The sequence below is a fragment of the Mytilus trossulus genome, chromosome 8, assembly GCF_036588685.1.
Source record: "Mytilus trossulus isolate FHL-02 chromosome 8, PNRI_Mtr1.1.1.hap1, whole genome shotgun sequence".
In the NCBI taxonomy this organism is placed as follows: Eukaryota; Metazoa; Mollusca; class Bivalvia; order Mytilida; family Mytilidae; genus Mytilus; species Mytilus trossulus.
The window spans coordinates 15,820,547-15,839,101 of record NC_086380.1 but is presented as its reverse complement, the minus strand read 5'-3'; the positions used below and the strand labels follow the sequence as shown (position 1 = coordinate 15,839,101).

The following is an 18,555-nucleotide window of genomic DNA, read 5'->3' as shown; positions in this document are numbered from 1 at the left end:
TTATAATTAAATTGTATTTTGCAATATCAAAGTTTTTTATCCTCACAAAAAAGCAAATTTTGGTGATTTAAAAAAGAATTTAAAAGAATCTATAGACAAGTACAGTGTAACATGTGTAATTTGAAAAAAATAGTTATAGACAAGTGTCCTTTCTCTATGTAAAAGATATAACTTTATGTTTTCTTCAAATTTTAACCAACTGTCGAATTAACAAACGAAACCTGAACAAATAAGGAAAAAATAATTAAGTATAGCATGTATAGTTTATTGTCTGTTGGGATACAATTGAAACATTCATTTAAGCAATAATGTTTTTTACATATGTTAATCACTAATTCCATTTTTTAAACAGACAATAGGTGAGCTTGGTATTAACATTTTATTGTTTTAATAACGATATCAATAAAGTTAAAAGTGGTTGATTGTCATTATTTGTTTGAAAATTTTTAATACTTGATGAAATTAATAATTAATACTATGCATACTTTTTGTAATATTATGCCATATGTATACACTGTACAAGTACATAAACTTGTTTATACTGATGAGTTCAAAGTTAGTAAAGAATAAAAATTAGAAATCACAAATTTATGAAAAACGAAATTTATTCAATTTCTCAATAAAATGAAGTCTTGTTCTAACTTCCAAAGTGGGCTTATATATTTATGTCGACCATCAAAGTCAAATTAGAACTAAAAGATTTTGAATTTCAATGTAGTTTATGTAAAAATATTGGGTAAACTTTTGTGATATTGGAGTAAATATAAGAAGTTTTCAAACAAGGAAAACAAATGCTTTCAAGACATATTCTTGTACAGGTATCATAAGAGCTCAATCTCACAACGAAATATTGAAAAGACAATTTCCTTTAGTAAACTGTCAACAAAATAAAACACTTGGTTATACTTTGATATAAAGATGTTACAATTTATAACATTAAACAAGGTCCCTTCATTGTGAATACTAGTTTTATGATTTCTCATTCTAGCTTTACATTTTCATATTTTCTTCTTGTCTATCAAAATCTTTTCATATATATATATATACAAGATTTGTAATCAGCAAGTTATCATATGAATGTAATCTTAAAGTAATCTAGAAGTAATCATGATTACACATGTTTTTGCAATGTAATTGATTACATATTACGATTACTTGTAATCAGAAATGGCATGATTACTGATAAAATGGAATTACACTGCAAAATGTAATCAATTACACCTGATTATGATTACTGATTACGATAACCCCATGCCTGGTCTCCGGGTGCGGGAATTTCTAGCTACATTGAGACCTGTTGGTGACCTTTTACTGTGGTTTTTTTCTTTTGTCGGGATGTTGTCTCTTTGACACATTCCCCATTTCCATTCTCAATTTTATCAATATTGGTGGTTGTCATTGAAATCTAAAATATCTGAAAGTTGAACAGTACAGGGCCGACTATAAACATACTTGTCTGAATTTTGATAGTACAATGAGGATTCAGAAGACTACACATGTGTCATTTTCATTACATCATTTAAGATGATCCTGGGAACACCTGATAGAATCGGTATTGTGGTTGTCCTTGACAACATCCGATTGACACCTTTTTATCCTTGGCGGCGTGTCATCCAGTATAATATTTTATAAGGTCTTTCCACTTTTCTGTGGAAAAACCTATTGTTTTTGTTCTGATTATTAGGACTTTCCACTTTTCTGTGGAAAGACCTATTGTTTTTCTTCTGAATATTTTTTTTTCTTCCGCCTAATTTTGTTCTTGTGATAAACATTTGTTTCGCAATATGTCTCTTTGATATTTGGTATATGATATCGAACAGTTTACTCAACGATTACTCCTAATGAATTTGTTGATCTGTCACTTTCATCTAAGAAATTAGTTAAATAGAAATCGAAATAAGACAAATAAAGATTAATGAATGAGTAAATTTTCTGGATAATAAAGCACAGAAAACCAGATACTAGTAAACAACAGCTAAAATTCAGTGAAAATAGTTGCACTTGAAAATAATGTCATGGTTATGACTAGAAAAACGCAGGGTATAAATTATCTACAAGTCCGGTAGTCTTGTTCTAACTTCCAAAGTGGGCTCATATATTTATGTCGACCATCAAAGTCAAATTAGAACTAAAAGATTTTGAATTTCAATGTAGTTTATGTAAAAATATTGGGTAAACTTTTGTGATATTGGAGTAAATATAAGAAGTTTTCAAACAAGGAAAACAAATGCTTTCAAGACATATTCTTGTACAGGTATCATAAGAGCTCAATCTCACAACGAAATATTGAAAAGACAATTTCCTTTAGTAAACTGTCAACAAAATAAAACACTTGGTTATACTTTGATATAAAGATGTTACAATTTATAACATTAAACAAGGTCCCTTCATTGTGAATACTAGTTTTATGATTTCTCATTCTAGCTTTACATTTTCATATTTTCTTCTTGTCTATCAAAATCTTTTCATATATATATACAAGATTTGTAATCAGCAAGTTATCATATGAATGTAATCTTAAAGTAATCTAGAAGTAATCATGATTACACCTGTTTTTGCAATGTAATTGATTACATATTACGATTACTTGTAATCAGAAATGGCATGATTACTGATAAAATGGAATTACACTGCAAAATGTAATCAATTACACCTGATTATGATTACTGATTACGATAACCCAATGTCTGGTCTCCGGGTGCGGGAATTTCTAGCTACATTGAGACCTGTTGGTGACCTTCTACTGTTGTTTTTTTCTTTGGTCGGGATGTTGTCTCTTTGACACATTCCCCATTTCCATTCTCAATTTTATCAATATTAGTGGTTGTCATTGAAATCTAAAATATCTGAAAGTTGAACAGTACACGGCCGAATATATTCAAACTTGTCTGAATTTTGATAGTACAATGAGGATTCAGAAGACTACACATGTGTCATTTTCATTACATCATTTAAGATGATCCTGGGAACACCTGATAGAATCGGTATTGTGGTTGTCCTTGACAACAGCCGATTGACACCTTTTTATCCTTGGCGGCGTGTCATCCAGTATAATATTTTATAAGGTCTTTCCACTTTTCTGTGGGAAAACCTATTGTTTTTGTTCTGATTATTAGGACTTTCCACTTTTCTGTGGAAAGACCTATTGTTTTTCTTCTGAATATTTTTTTTTTCTTCCGCCTAATTTTGTTCTTGCGATAAACATTTGTTTGGCAATATGTCTCTTTGATATTTGGTATATGATATCGAACAGTTTATGCGCTTTTGAAATTTTCCCTGCGTATCCGAACACTTTTCTTTGTAGAAGTTATCTCCCCAAACACTGTTTTCCTTGTGTCCACGACTCCTTCGCAACTGTGAAAGATTACGACAGATTTATTTTACTTCGCAAGATTTGTCCTAGTCTGTCCGAAGCGATATGAACGCTCCTATCTCTCATTTTGGAATCAGCGTACAATAAGCTATCTTTTAACTATTGAAATCACATTTTAAACTTAGTTTTACAACTTTCATATTAAAGCAAATTCGTTTAGGTGGAAAGACCTTCAATTGTTCTCTGAACAATTGGTTTTTAATTCTACTAGTTTTCATGCAGTTAGACTACCGGACTTGTAGATAATTTATATCCTGCGTTATTTTCAAGTGCAACTCTTTTCACTGAATTTTAGCTGTTGTTTACTAGTATCTGGTTTTCTGTGATTTAATTTCCAGAAAATTTACTCATTCATTAATCTTTATTTGTCTTATTTCGATTTCTATCTAACTAATTTCTAAGATGAAAGTGACAGATCAACAAATTCATTAGGAGTAATCGTTGAGTAAGGTATCGTGCAAGTTGCAAAATACGGATTTTTTGTGTTATTGAAATTTGCTGTTACAAAATATTAGGAATTATTATAAATTAAGGAATGTATCTCCCTCATGCACAGCTCTGATTCCTTTTTCGAATTTGGCTATACTTTTTGGACCTTTTGGATTATAGCTCTTCATCTTTTATATATGCTTTGGATTTCAAATATTTTGGCCACGAGCATCACTGAAGAGACATGTATTGTCGTAATGCGCATCTGGTGCAACAAAATTGGTACCGTTGATTTTATTGCAGGTAGTCTGAATGGTATCTGATCATGAAAAAGAGAGACAAAAGACACCAAAAAGACATTCACACACATTTAATTTAGTAGAAAATAAACTGATAACGCCATGGCAAAAAAGAAAGAAACAGACAAACAGACAAACAAACAAATAACAGATCACAAAAACGCAACATAAAAAACCCAAGACTAAGAAACATACACCCACCTACAACTAGGGGTGTTCTCAGGTGCTCCGGAAGATGTAGCACAACCAGTCCCACATGTGGAAATATATAGATAATCCATAAGCACCTGCATTAGCCTTTTCTGATTTGTAAAAAATGTCGATTATGTAGGAGGTCAGAACTGCTGCGATCCATCTATATCCGAAAGCATCAAGTAATGTCGACGTCAATACACAAATGAAGGAAAGAAACGTAGGGAACCTATGGGAAATTCAAAAATCATATCTTACAACGCCATGTCAAAAAACGACGAAATGATGAAAAAGTTAACTTAACACTTCGTAGAAATCTAACAATTGAACCCAACAAAAAAACAGAAATAAACAGATTCTCCCGAAGGATAATTTATGCCTGCTGCTCCACGTGTGACACCCTTCATCCTTGAGTTGATTGTAATTATAACTACAGTTACGGTGAAGCCAAGTATGTATTAGTGGACATTTTTACTTCATTTGACACTTTAACGACAAGAACTCCAAATTGTGGACAGGTTACTTCATCTCATATTTACCAAGGCAACAATTGGCATAGGTGATCCTTCTTATCATCCTGCTCCTGAGACAATTGGCCGTTTCAGAATCTAAAGTATCATGGGTAATTTCATTGTTCGTACCCCAAAGTCAAAATAACGTTACGTCATTGGTTGAATTTCCATTGTTTATAACGTTTTAAACTAATCAAAACGCTTTGGTGTACGCTTTTGAAAATATTACCCAGGATGCATTAGATTCTGAAACGGCGAATTAAGCACGTTTAACAATCATCAATGCATTAGTATGAAGTTCAATGACTTAGAGAATGTGATGACTTTCGGCTTATGCTATCCAGCATGTGAAGTGTTTTAAATTTGTGCTCGTGCATCACTCGCTCCTTGGCAATGCATTTACGCCTTTATATATGTTTTGATGTTAACTTTACCTGCAAATGAACTAAAAAAAAGAAACACATTAGCAAGGGAAATAATTATTGAATAGTTCAGAGATATCTTGAGTAAGAGTTACTCAGACATACACAGTTGTACTTGATGATGTAACTGACTACTAGTATATTCTACGCATAAACTCAGCAAACTTTTGCCTTTATCGTGTCAAGCAACGTTGGAAGACCAGAAAGAGTGAGTTAACAGCTGTTTAAGACGATCACGAACTTCATTATTAAAATATGGAAGAATACAACGATGCCACTATTTTAAAGGTGGTTCGTCCTAATGTCAACCTGTTGTACTGTGATCAATGTCTAAATAATTATTTCCCTTGCTAATGTGTTTCTTCTTTTTAGTTCATGTGCAGGTAAACTTGAAATAGAGGATTATATTTGATTCATATCATCTACAGAAACTGGCTGTATCTCACATTAGTTAACATTTGAATTGGCGGATTGGTAACTGTTCTAGTAGTGATTATGCTTATATACACTTTGGAAGATGAAAAATGCTGAAATTTCTTTTAGTAGAATTAATTACTTTGCCAAAATGTTGTTTTCTTCTTTTTCCGTCTCTTCATCAGTACAGAATCAAGTCGACAAGTAGGGATGCACAATTAATTGCAATCGGAATACCGACTGTCCGTTGATTCTGTTGTCAGAAATGTGACAGTTGTTATTCAATCGTTTGACGTGTTTTAGCTTTTGATTTTGTCATTTGATTAGAGACTTTCCTTTTTGAATTTTCCACGGATTTCAATATTTTTGGGACTTTACTTGAATACTTGTAGCAATTCTAAAGATATCTTCATCTCTGTATTGTTGGCGAATTTTGATTCATTTTTAATCTGTTTGCCAGTTTATGATACAAATGAACAAAATGAAAAAATCTAATGTCTTTGAAATGAGTTGTGGTGTAACAGTAGGAGCGTGGTCGAATTTGTTCAATATATTTTCATCATTCGTTTTATGAGATTGATTGATTGATTGTTGGTTGCTTAACGTCCAGTGGCAAATATTTCATGCATATTCAGGACGAGAACAAGTTCACAATAATTACAATAGGTCGGTCTGGTCATAATAGAGGCCATTCGCGATGATGGTCGGGAAAATGAACTGCAACAGGAAAATGAGGGTATATTGGATAGGGACCAACATTTTGCCTTGCAACAGGCCACCTACGGACCCCTCAAAGAGTTGTTGCAAGGGTTCGTAACGTGCAAAGAGCGTGGTACTCTCGTTTAATGAGATGTTAGGCAAATAGCAACAAGACACGAGCAAGCGACGAAAATAGCTAAAAGATATCTAGAGGACAACAACTGGAGGAACGACTTGCAAGATTCGGCGGCCGATGCAGAAGGTTGGTGGGGCACTGACTGCTGAAGAGGGGGTCCCTCACAGTTGACCCTTAGTTAGTAATTCCCTATATTATCAACATAATTTTCCCACAACAAAGGGGCCCGGGCACCCTGGTCCCTCCTAAATCTGCCTATTCAGGTTCATATGATAAACATGTGATTTGGTTTAAATATTTAAGGGAAATGATAATGATGATCTTAGTAGAATGAAATATAGACGCATTATCGTAAGACGTGTTATCTATATACTGATTACACAACGTGAATATGTTTACCTGTACTATGTGTGGTTAAAGGTGAGTGGAACTTTATATCATACATGTAGTTTAAATAATCAATATTGGGCCGTTTAGCAAATATTTTCAATTATTTTTGGTTGCAAATTACTTAAAATATAATAATAACTTTCAATTTATAATACATAATCTGTTAATTTATATTATGACCCGACTAAAACAGAAGATGTATTGATGGATTTCAGTGTCCCATGGCAGCGGTTTAAATATTAACATGGTTATTTTATATCATCACATTCGTGAATTATTACTTTACAATCAGAAGAAATTAACCTAAGCGCCTTTAACTGAAGTAAAATGTCGTGAGCTCAAAGTACAATGGGGGCATTGATATCAGAGTTGTCTAAGAATTTAACTACCCAGTGAATCTACTGTGTCACTGTCAATACTGGGGTTGAATGTTATTTCGAACCCTACATGAAGCTTGAGTGTGCGTTCGACTCCAATGTTAATTGTCAGGGGAAAAAATCGCACAAAGCGCGAAAATTTTTATTAAGTTTTTTGAAACTATCAATCAAATTAATTTTTTTTCAAAATTTAAATATAATATGAGAAAAATCTAGATCTAGAATATATATCTTTTGGTCATCTGTCAAATTTGGGATAGAATATTTTTTTAGGAAATAACCATACTTTGAAGTTAAATTGCCCCCCCCCCCTTTATAAGCCCTGTTAATTTCACACACAGATAAAGAATCAAATCACTTTTATTTTTATTTCAGTGAAAACAATACTCAAAAGAATATTCAATTTGCAAGACATCTATAGTATGGTAAAATTTTCACTCTCTGGACATGACAGACTTCTGGTCTCAATCATATGATCAAAGTACATACTTGAGACAGCATAGTTCAAAAGTCCAGCAGTATAATGTTAGGACGTGTGGAAAGGATACAGCTTTAACAACGGCATGGGAAATTTGTAAGAGAAGATTATATAATTTTTCGACAGGTTATTTACCCAGTGGTAGGACATCATGGTACTCGGTCAAGAAAACGCATTCAAATAAGTGTAATCAAACATACTTTTTATAAGATGAGTTGCAATTTCAGGGGAAGGTTATATGTTCAAAGATAATTTTCTTGTTAATAGAAACGGAAGGCTTCTCATTTTGCCGAAAATATGTTGCTTTTACCTCTTGGCGTTGAACTGACTCATGTCCTACCAGACGGTAAGTACCATTTTGAAACAATATACGTGTACGCTACCGTCGAAACAGTATACATGTATGCTACCGTCGAAACAATATACATGTACTGTGATTTATATAATGAACTTCGAAATGAACTTTATACTCAACCATGCCAAGCAAAGAAACATTTTTATCACTGCCAATCTGTGAACAATTAATACAATTTTTTATTTATTTTCCAAGAAAAATAGCTAAATATATTTTACCGTCATATCCAACTAAGTTAGACATCACGTGACTTTTGTGACGTATAATAGCCGCCATTTTGTATTATATTTCCCCATATAAAAAGCATATATGCTTCAATAAAGTTTAATTTTCTCATAAACCTGATCCGTGTTCTTACTTTTGCAAATCAATCCTTGATATTCATACATATTTCTATCAAACAATGTTGGTCCTAACAGTTTAATTTTTGATTAAATTCGGTCAAATCGGAATCGTAAAATATGCACTTTTTCTCGTCATTTCTCCGTTGACTCAATGTTAAATTACCGATACCCATGTCTACGTTTACAACAAATAAAGAAATTCTGTAAATAAAAAACAAACTTTGCAAATCGATTAAGTATATTCAAACATATAGCTGGCGAAAAATACTACTTAAAACAGTTTAATTTCAGGGCAAATTCGGTCAAACATCGATTTAAAAAAGGGAATTTTCCGAGATTTTTCAAAATGGCGGCTGATGTATCATATGGAAATGTTGCATCAAATCAATGATTTCTATAGTAAGACTTTTCTAGATTATATTTAAGATTCTATAAATAATCTCTGATGTTTCTGTTATTTTCCTTTAGTGATATTTCGATATCATTGATTTCAAAATTTCTTAATAAAAAAAAATATTTTAAGTGTGACACATGTATTTTGACAGATATTCATCCAGGAGATACTGTTACCAGAAAAAAGTTTACAATATCTTAAATAAAAAAAAATCTCTCCTTTTTTTTAAAGGTGTTTTCAAGTTTTCTGTATATTTTATCTTTCTTTAGAAATATATTAATACATTCATTTTAAAACAAACAAAAAATGTTTTCATCCTAAGAGAAAATAAAACAATGTCCAATTATAATAGATAAAAATTCTATACCTTAAAAATATCATTCCTTGACCGGACAGGTGAAATCTAATCTTATAATGTTACATCATAATATATTGTCAGGTAGACGTGCAAACCAAAAGCAACCAGGTGACATTCAACATCCTGTCAGTGTGTATACATGTATTACCAGAGTTTAAATTTTGTGATATACAAAAGTTTTCATAAATGTACAAATAAATATCTTCTCCTTCCCGTGTCAAATCAGAAGAAGTATGTTTCATAATAAACTTTAGGAAAATATGAATATTATGAAAATTTCTTTAAAAAAATATTTTTTGCTTAAAAGGCATTCTAATGTTTTTATGTTTCTTTAATTATTTCAAAGAAATAATCTGATTCAAATTTTAATTTAAATGAATTTCGATCATTGAATATCATTTTATAGTTATTTATTTTTTTAATTCAATATTTAAAGCTAAATCCAGGCAATAAATCGATATAAAGTTTAAATTATGTAAAACATATAGTTATTGTATACATTCCAACAGAGACGAATAATACGATTGGTTTGGTTTTAACAATATTGTATGTATCCGATATTATCTATGATATCGACAGAGTTATCGGTCCTGAAATAGGACTGATATAGTTGGGTATGCATTTACAAAACGCAGACAATTCATTTATGTACATCATTGAACTACATGACTCTCCTATGAAATGATTTAAAGATTTATATTTTTTAAGTGACTTATAGGTCCAATGGACCGGGTGTACACACATTGTATATACTGTATATATACACATTGTCACTATAATAAACAATTTCGTATAATATTCGTATTCGTATTGAACGCTACCGTGGAAACAATATACATGTGCATGTACGAGGGGGATAGGACCTTTATCGGGACTCCGGAATCAGGTGTTTTTTTATCTCGGGATTTTGGTATTAACACTTTCGGGATCCGGGAATTCTTGCTTTTGAATTTCGAGACCTCGGGATTTCGTGTTTTTAAGCCCGGGATTTCGGGATCTCATGTTTTTAAGTCCTGGAATTCGGGATCAGGACCCCTCTTCCCTCCCTCATGTACGCTACCGTCGAAACAATATACACTACTGTCGAAACAATATTCACTTCTGAAACACACATTGGTTACATGAAAATAGTATTGCTGGTGTTAAAACTTATTTTTAAATACTTGTTTTCTTTTTTTTTTGGATTTAGGTAAATGCAATAATATACAATTAGGTTTTCATTTGAACCTTAATGATAGTTTTGAATGCAATTTTTCACAATTTGTTACTTGTTACTTGTTTTATTTCGATTTAAATACACCATTCAGATAAAAATAAAAATGTCATGTGATGCTTGGTTTTTTTTTGTTTTTTTTTGCCTAGCTGACAGTGACGATGTAGATCAAATAATTGTAATGACAGAAGAAAGGATTATAAAACGATCTGGTCGCAATGACCGTGTGTTGATAAAGCAGATAGAACTAACAGCTCTTACAATAGCGTGTCTGTAAGTTAGTATTCTGTGGTTTTATATAAAAAAAAATCTTTTATTTTGATAAGAGATTTGCGGATATAAAGATAAAAATATGAGTTTTTGTTTTTGTCAATAAAACAATTATCCAAAGTAATACAGGTGACACGGATTTAAGCAAGTATAAGTACTTGTACTATAATTAAATACATATCTTTTCTCAAAATATCGTTTTGTAACAAAGACATTATGCTGATTATACAATCTTTATAATTATATAACTTCTATGTTATTTGCACTTACAACGGGGCGCCGAATGGGACTCTTGTGGTTTTGTACTCAAAATTCAATTTTGTACGGACAAAAAATGACTTTTGTTCAACAAAAATAAGTTCAGTTTAACAAAATTTGTATCATACTACAAATTTAAAATTTTGTCATACAAAATTATCTATCAGCGGACAAAAGTCACTTTTGTCATGACAAAATTCATTTTTGTTACACAGACTTGACTTTAGTTATCTAATTTGAAAATTGGGCGACAAAAATCAATTTTGTATTCAAATTAGTTTAGTTTGGTTTCTGTGAACTAATTTGCATACAAAATCGACTTTTGTTACACAAAATTGACTTTTGTTACACAAAATTGACTTTTGTTACACAAAATTGACTTTTGTTACACAAAATTGACTTTTGTTACACAAAATTGACTTTTGTTACACAAAATTGACTTTTGTTACACAAAATTGACTTTTGTTACACAAAATTGACTTTTGTCTCAACAAAATTGACAAAATTGACTTTTGTGAGACAAAATTGACCAATGTGATCAACAAAATTGACAAAATTGACATTTGTGAGACAAAATTGACCAACGTGAGACAAAATTCACTTTTGTCTCAACAAAATTGATTTTTGTCTCACGAAAGTCAATTTTGTCTCACGAAAGTCAATTTTGTCTCCTAAAAGTTAATTTTGTTGTTACAAGATTGAATTTTGTCGTCACAAAATTGAATTTTGTCGTCACAAAATTGACTTTTGTCTCAACAAAATTGACAAAATTGACTTTTGTCTCAACAAAATTGACAAAATTGACTTTTGTCTCAACAAAATTAACAAAATTGACTTTTGTCTCAACAAAATTGACAAAATTGATTTTTGGCTCAACAAAATTGACAAAATTAATTTTTGTCTCAACAAAATTGACAAAATTGACTTTTGTCTCAACAAAATTGACAAAATTGATTTTTGTCTCAACAAAATTGACAAAATTGATTTTTGTCTCAACAAAATTGACAAACTTGAATTTTGTCTGAACAAAATTGACAAACTTGTCACAAAAGTCAATTTTGTCTCACAAAAGTTAATTTTGTCTCACAAAAGTTAATTTTGTCTCACAAAAGTAAATTTTGTCTCACAAAATTGAATCTTACCTCACACAATTGACTTTTGTGATTTAATTTCCATATCAGGTAACAAAAGTCAATTTTGTATGCAAATATGTTTATATTTGCATACCTTTCAGACAAAATTGACTTTTGTCATTACAAATATTAATTTTGTCTACAAAAATGAATTTTGTCATGACAAAAATGAATTTTGTCTACATAAATGAATTTTGTCATCACAAAATTGAAGTTTTCACAAAACAAGTCTGTAGCACATAGTTTTGTAAGACAAAAATGATTTTGTAATGACAGAATTGAATTTTGTACAAAACCACAAGAGTCCCATTCGGCGCCCCGTACTTGCAGCCAATGCTTATCTAAGTCGGTGCAATATAATATACATAGAGAGTTTTCTCATTGGCACGTGACTTGGGTAGAAAGTTGTCTCATTGGCACGTGACTTGGGAAGATAGTTGTCTCATTGGCACGTGACTTGGGTAGAGAGTTGTCTCATTGGCACTTACATCTATATCACAGGCCTTCGCTGATCTGCAAAAAGATGTTTCAAGATCATCTAGCCAACAATAGAATTACAATAAAAGGATCACTTCATTTGTGGCTAATAGGTAACATTTAGTTCACTTAAATCAAAATTTAATTTGGTAAACCGGTATGAATTGATAGCCGACTATGCGGTATGGGATTTGCTCATTGTTGAAAGCCGTACGGTTACCTTTAGTTGTTAAGTTCTGTGTTTTGGTCTCTTGTGGAGAGTTGTCTCGTTGGCAACTATACCACATCTTCTTTGTTTTATATGAAATACAGTACAGTAAAAATAACCATTTCTTGTTCAATATAGGTTTGGTGAATTAAAACTTGTGAAAAAGCTTGTAGAGAATGGAGCAAACGTCGATCATCCTGCCAATGGCGAACAATCTAGTCTCGAGTACCACAATAATGTACCACCAATATACTGTGCTGCTATCAACTGCGACATAGAAATACTGAACATTCTTATTGATGCAGGTTGGTATCAAAGGCGGATTTGGAGGGGGCCAGAGGGTAAGCCCCCCTTTTTCTTTGAAGAAATTGGTTGATTATATAAGGAATCACTAAAGCATGACCAGAGCGGGCCCCCTCTTAGGCAGTCGATCAGCAAGCCCCCAACTATGAAAAGTTCTGGATCCGCCACTGGGTATATCAATCTATGATTTATTCTTCACATAAGTATTTGACACAAGACTTTTGAATTGTTCTAAAGAACGCATTTGTTTTTAAGCAATGTATACGTACTTGGGTAATCAGTGGTCGCGAAATTTCGAAAGTCAATCTCTCTGTAAAGAAAAATTATAATGAAAAGAAATCTCTTGTAGGCGTGGACGTCAACAAATTCCAGGGACTCCCACAGGATATCAACATAGAAAACCCGTCTGACACACGTGCAATCATTGGACCCTACAGTTATCCCAACACATTGTGGGGACTGAACAAACCTTCACCTGACCCCAAGTTGTTAATTAAAGTTCTTGAATTGTATTTGAACGCTGGTGTGAAACTCAATACAACATCATGGGGACCATGCCTCTTCCTAGGGTAAGTTTACATCATACTATTACCATGTGTAACTAACTAATGAATAAGATATGACATGATTCATATAAGTCATTAAAACATGCTTGCACAAAGTCATGTTTTCCTCTGACCGCTGATGACGTCTTTACACTAAATCCACTTGATGTTGGCTGTGTACTGATTGATGATTTAGTCCCCGGCCACGTCAACTCTGTATAGTATTTCTTTCTGTATCCTTCTGATGAGTTTTCAACTGACTTTGATAGTTCGTTCTTATGTTGTAATGTAACACATATGTCTCATGTTAAGGGAGGGTTGGGATCCCGCTAAAATACTTAACCCCTCCATATTCTGTATATACATTTGTATGTGCATGTCCAAAGTCAGGAGTCTTTAATTTAGTGGTTGTCGTTTGTTGATGCGTAACATATTTGTGTTTCGTTCATTTGTTTGTACATGTAGACCGTTAGTTTTCTAGTATGAACTGTTTTACATTGATGATATGTGTGTTTTACCGTCCGGCTATCCTGTTTTGATATTGTAGACTTATATACATATTTACAGATTTGGGTATGTATGTCGTTTGGCTTTCATCTTACTGCGACTGCGATCTTGTGGCTGGTACGGAGTATCATGCCGTTCTGCCAAGATGGCCGTTTGCATTGCCTTTTTTTATTCTATTCTGACGTGCGATTTATGTGGTAGTGTGCGCAGTAGGTCTGGGTCGTTGATGGCAAACCCTTCATCGAATTCGATCCTACTACGCTTGCCTCTGTCTTTTGTAGAGGTGTAGTAGATCAGGCGATGACAGGCCTTGTTGGGGTTGTAAATACTAGTGACAATATCCCTGTTTATTACAACTCCAACTGATTCCCCTTTGTACTTTGTTGGTGTTAGTACTTGACCGACTATGGTGTCTCTAGCTTCGGTCTGAGTTGTGTGGTCTACACTGGTGGTTTGTTGTTCTTCTTCAGCGGGTACAACGGCTGTTTATGTGGCCATCCACTGGGTGTAACGGTTAGCCTTGCCTCCTCTGGTACATTGGTAGATGGTGGATTGTTATTACTTATCAGGGCCGGCCCACGTTTCCTATATGAAGTATCTGGTTCCTTGATCTTAATCCAAGTAAGCTGAACTAAGACTTGGTCAGAACTGGCCGTGAATTTCCAATTCTGTTCTTTTCCATTCACCTTCATTGTTACCAATAGGGCTTTCAGTTCCATAATGTCTGTCAACGATGTTTACGATTTTAAGTTCACCTCCCGATGTTTTACATTTATCATTTCGGGGCCTTTTATAGCTTACTATGCTTTATGGGGCTCGATGTTGAAGGCCGTACGGTGACCTATCGTTGTTAATTTCCATGTCATTTGGTCTCTGGTTTAGAGCTGTCTCATTGGCAATTATACCACATCTTCTTTTTTATAAGTTATTGATTTTATTGTTTTACGCTCCAGTGTTTAATTTTTTAAGCATATTCAAGAGGAAAACAATTTAAACAATACCTAAGGTGGTTAATGCTTGTCATTCGAAATTTCCAAACAAGGGATATCGAATATAAAATTCCCGTTCCCTTCGGACATGGTTGCGTATTTTATCCTGCAATTGGGTGTCGTACTATACAGATACAGCCCTACAGATATCGCTATGCTGTATCTGTATACTATACAGATATCGCTTTAAAGCTCCTCCCACTGTCGGACTGAGTATTGTTTGAACCTGTGTGACCTCAGAATGTGTATTCCGGTTGAATTCCAATGACGATGACAATTGTCGTTCCAAACTTGAATGTGTTTGATTGTGTTACAAAATCAACCATGTCAATTTCAGCATGCATGTTTAGTGAATGTCAAGTCTGAAGCGTAGGACAACTCGCACACTTCTGTTTCAAATTTGACAATGTTTTGTTATTTGTTTTTACTTTTGAAATTAGTTGTCATGTTAAGATAGATAATTATTCACCTTGAGTGATGTATTATTAATGACCATTCGAGATTCATTTTTGCGAACCTGTCTTCAGCGTAATGTGTGATTTTGATATTACTACGCGGGCCTCAAGGGGTTACAAATCGAAAATAAATGCTTAATATGTTAGTTTTTGTGTCTTTCAAAACACAAACAATATACAGAATTAATTGCAGGATAAAGACAATATCTGTTTAGTGTCTTTAAATATCAGCTGTATTTGTATTCGGCTCGAAACAGGTGTAGTAGCTCGCTAAAAGCTCGCATACACCTTGTTTAATTTCCTAGCCTCGTACACATACAGCTGATATTTAATCATATTTAAAGACACTGAACAGTTATTGTCTATATACATGCTGTTCAACAAAACGAACACAACCAAACATGCATGTGTCACACTGTCGAACGCTAAGTCCAGGTGACAATTTTTTTAAACCCGCGTCAACCGCTACATTGGCTTACAACCTATTCAGTGTTTTATATAAACTGCTACATACTTATAGTGTTATTATTTACTTAAAAATTTATATTACCGTAATTTTTAAACATTTTACTTATCCTGGATTTATGTATTTAGTACTATTTACAATACTATCCTCTACAATCAGTAAGATATAAATTGTTAAGAGAATGGCACATGTGTTTCCTCATTTGTATGATAATGATATGAATAATTAAACCAAAACGGTAACTTTTATACATTTTTTTATACATTTTTTTCTTCTCTTTTGAATTTTCTTTTCCCATTTTGTTTAAATAAACATATATTTTAATGGATTTTTTTTTTCAGACGAGGAAGAGTTTTTACAGTTAAATTTCCAACAACTTGGATTCCACCTCCATGGTTTGTTTGTACATCATCCGTACTGTTGCTACAACATGGAGTAGACCCGAACCTTTATAGTCTCAGACATATCATGAAACAACTAGGACCACACTTTAAACATTTCAGAAAGCACGATTACTGTGTCAAGGACAAACTATTTTTGAGAACGTTTTTAGCTGCTGGTTATAGACTTACCGCAACAGATATTAAATATGTTGAGAATAAATATATTAAAGACCGTTTTGACTTTGGAAAAGATGACGAATTCATGCAAATTACTGGTCGTCTTGCAAGCTTAAAACACCTTGCTCGGACCAAAATACGGAGTCATATTATATCCGTCAACAAAGATACGTCAATATTTCCTGCTGTTGACATGTTAGAACTTCCGGTGACATTAAAAGATTTTTTAAAACTATATGACGTTAGTCCACCAGATTTGTCATTGGTCATTTGCTTTGAGCAAATTCAAAAACGGAACGTTTCGGCAGATGAATTCTAAACGCTTTTTATGTATTTTGAATAAATAAATGGAGCCATACTTCAACATTGTCAATAGAGACTTGTATTATTTTCATGACCTTGACCTAGTTATTATCAAACTGCCTGGCAGTCGCATCTCCTATCCGCATACAACTCTTGGCTAAAGGAGTAAAGGAAAACAGTTCCGAAACGGAAACGATTACTCACGGTATGGAGTTACTTCTTTACATCTCATGTTACATTGTGAACCTTCACAACAATAGTGCTCCGTGCTGAAGGCCGTACGTATACATTGACCCATAATGGTTTCCTTTTTCTAAATTGTTATTTGGATGGAGAGTTGTCTCATTCGCACTCACACAACATCTTCCTATATCTCTTCACAAAAATAGTGATCATTTTAATTTAATAAAATTAAAAGAAACAAGATTTTTTGGATTCATGTAACATCTTTTGGAAGTTAAACATAACTTTACCCATTAACATACAATTTAAGCCATTTAATAAAACCCAAAGCAAATTTAAATAGTTTTCTCTTCTGTTTAATACCTGGTAATGTGTTAAAACCCCCTAGTTAATGTAACCTCTAGACGTTTGGTTTTGTTATTTTGTGTCATGTCAACGGTTTTTTTTTAAACAGAATATTTAATCAAGTCTTATAAGACTTTTAAAATGACACTTGGTTCATTGTGTTTTGAATGATTGTCATAAATATAGGCAAAGGCAGTGATTGTTTTAATATAAGTGTAAGGATTACCGAAGTTTCCCTGGCATAAAAATGTCCTGGCTCGAAGGTTACTGATGCAGTGGAATTCAGTAAAGCGCATCTGACACACGAAATATATGAGTGTATATTTCATATATTACCTTTAGCCGGCCTTACAATATACATACATGTATATGATTTTTTTTTTATATTGTATATTTATCCACAGAAAGAAATGCATACATGGTAGATGCATGTTTGTTCTAAAAACTCCTTTAAATACTGTCAAACTTCATGGGCTTTTCCCGACGATAAGGCAGCAACCATTTGATTTTTCTAGACTATGGATTTTTTTGGAAAGAAAGTTTGTTTATAGTTTTTGGAGGAAAAAAAAATTGTTTTTGACCCTGAGAAAAAAAAAATTGTTTGTTTCACCTTCAGCTGCAACTATATGTTATGCTAAAATTGAAAGAAAAAACTTGTTTTCCATACAAACAAACTATTTTTGTATGAGTTGCAAAGTCTGCTTGTATTGTGCATTATCGCCTAATTCTATCCGTATTCTCACCCAGATAAATTTCCTTTTTCCATTTTGCCCGAGCGGTGTTTTTGACGAACATTTTAACACGAATTAATAGATGTACCAACAATTCCCCGTGTTTTTACACATCATCCTAAGTTTCTATAGATTAGATTTCTACTTTCAAAACAAAATTTCATGGGAATACGGCGTTCATCATGAAAAAGTATTTATTGCAAACATATACCAAGAATAAAGACTTGTGATAAAACTCAGTCTATTATATGTAGATAAATCGTTCAGATGCTTAAACTTTAAAGAAACAGAATATTTAAAAGTAAAGTAATACATTTTTAAAGATTGATAATGAGCAATAATAAAAAAAGTTATTAACATTTTCTTCATCGGTCAGGCCATACGTCTGAGCAGAGTCGATGTTTGTAAGGTCAAGTTTTCTAACTCTTTAATTATTA

The 18,555-nt window shown here is 32.8% G+C and overlaps 1 protein-coding gene across 1 annotated transcript; it reads left to right on the top strand.

Annotated features, from left to right (window-relative positions):
• The first annotated feature begins 6,816 nt into the window (after positions 1 to 6,816).
• Positions 6,817 to 16,929, top strand: LOC134680602 (uncharacterized). The gene is made up of 6 exons (XM_063539707.1): positions 6,817 to 6,896; positions 7,619 to 7,817; positions 10,535 to 10,658; positions 12,870 to 13,036; positions 13,384 to 13,603; positions 16,338 to 16,929. Exons 2-6 carry the CDS (start codon positions 7,691 to 7,693, stop codon positions 16,873 to 16,875), a joined length of 1,176 nt encoding a protein of 391 aa, XP_063395777.1. The 5' UTR covers positions 6,817 to 6,896; positions 7,619 to 7,690; the 3' UTR covers positions 16,876 to 16,929.
• The last annotated feature ends 1,626 nt before the right edge of the window (positions 16,930 to 18,555 follow it).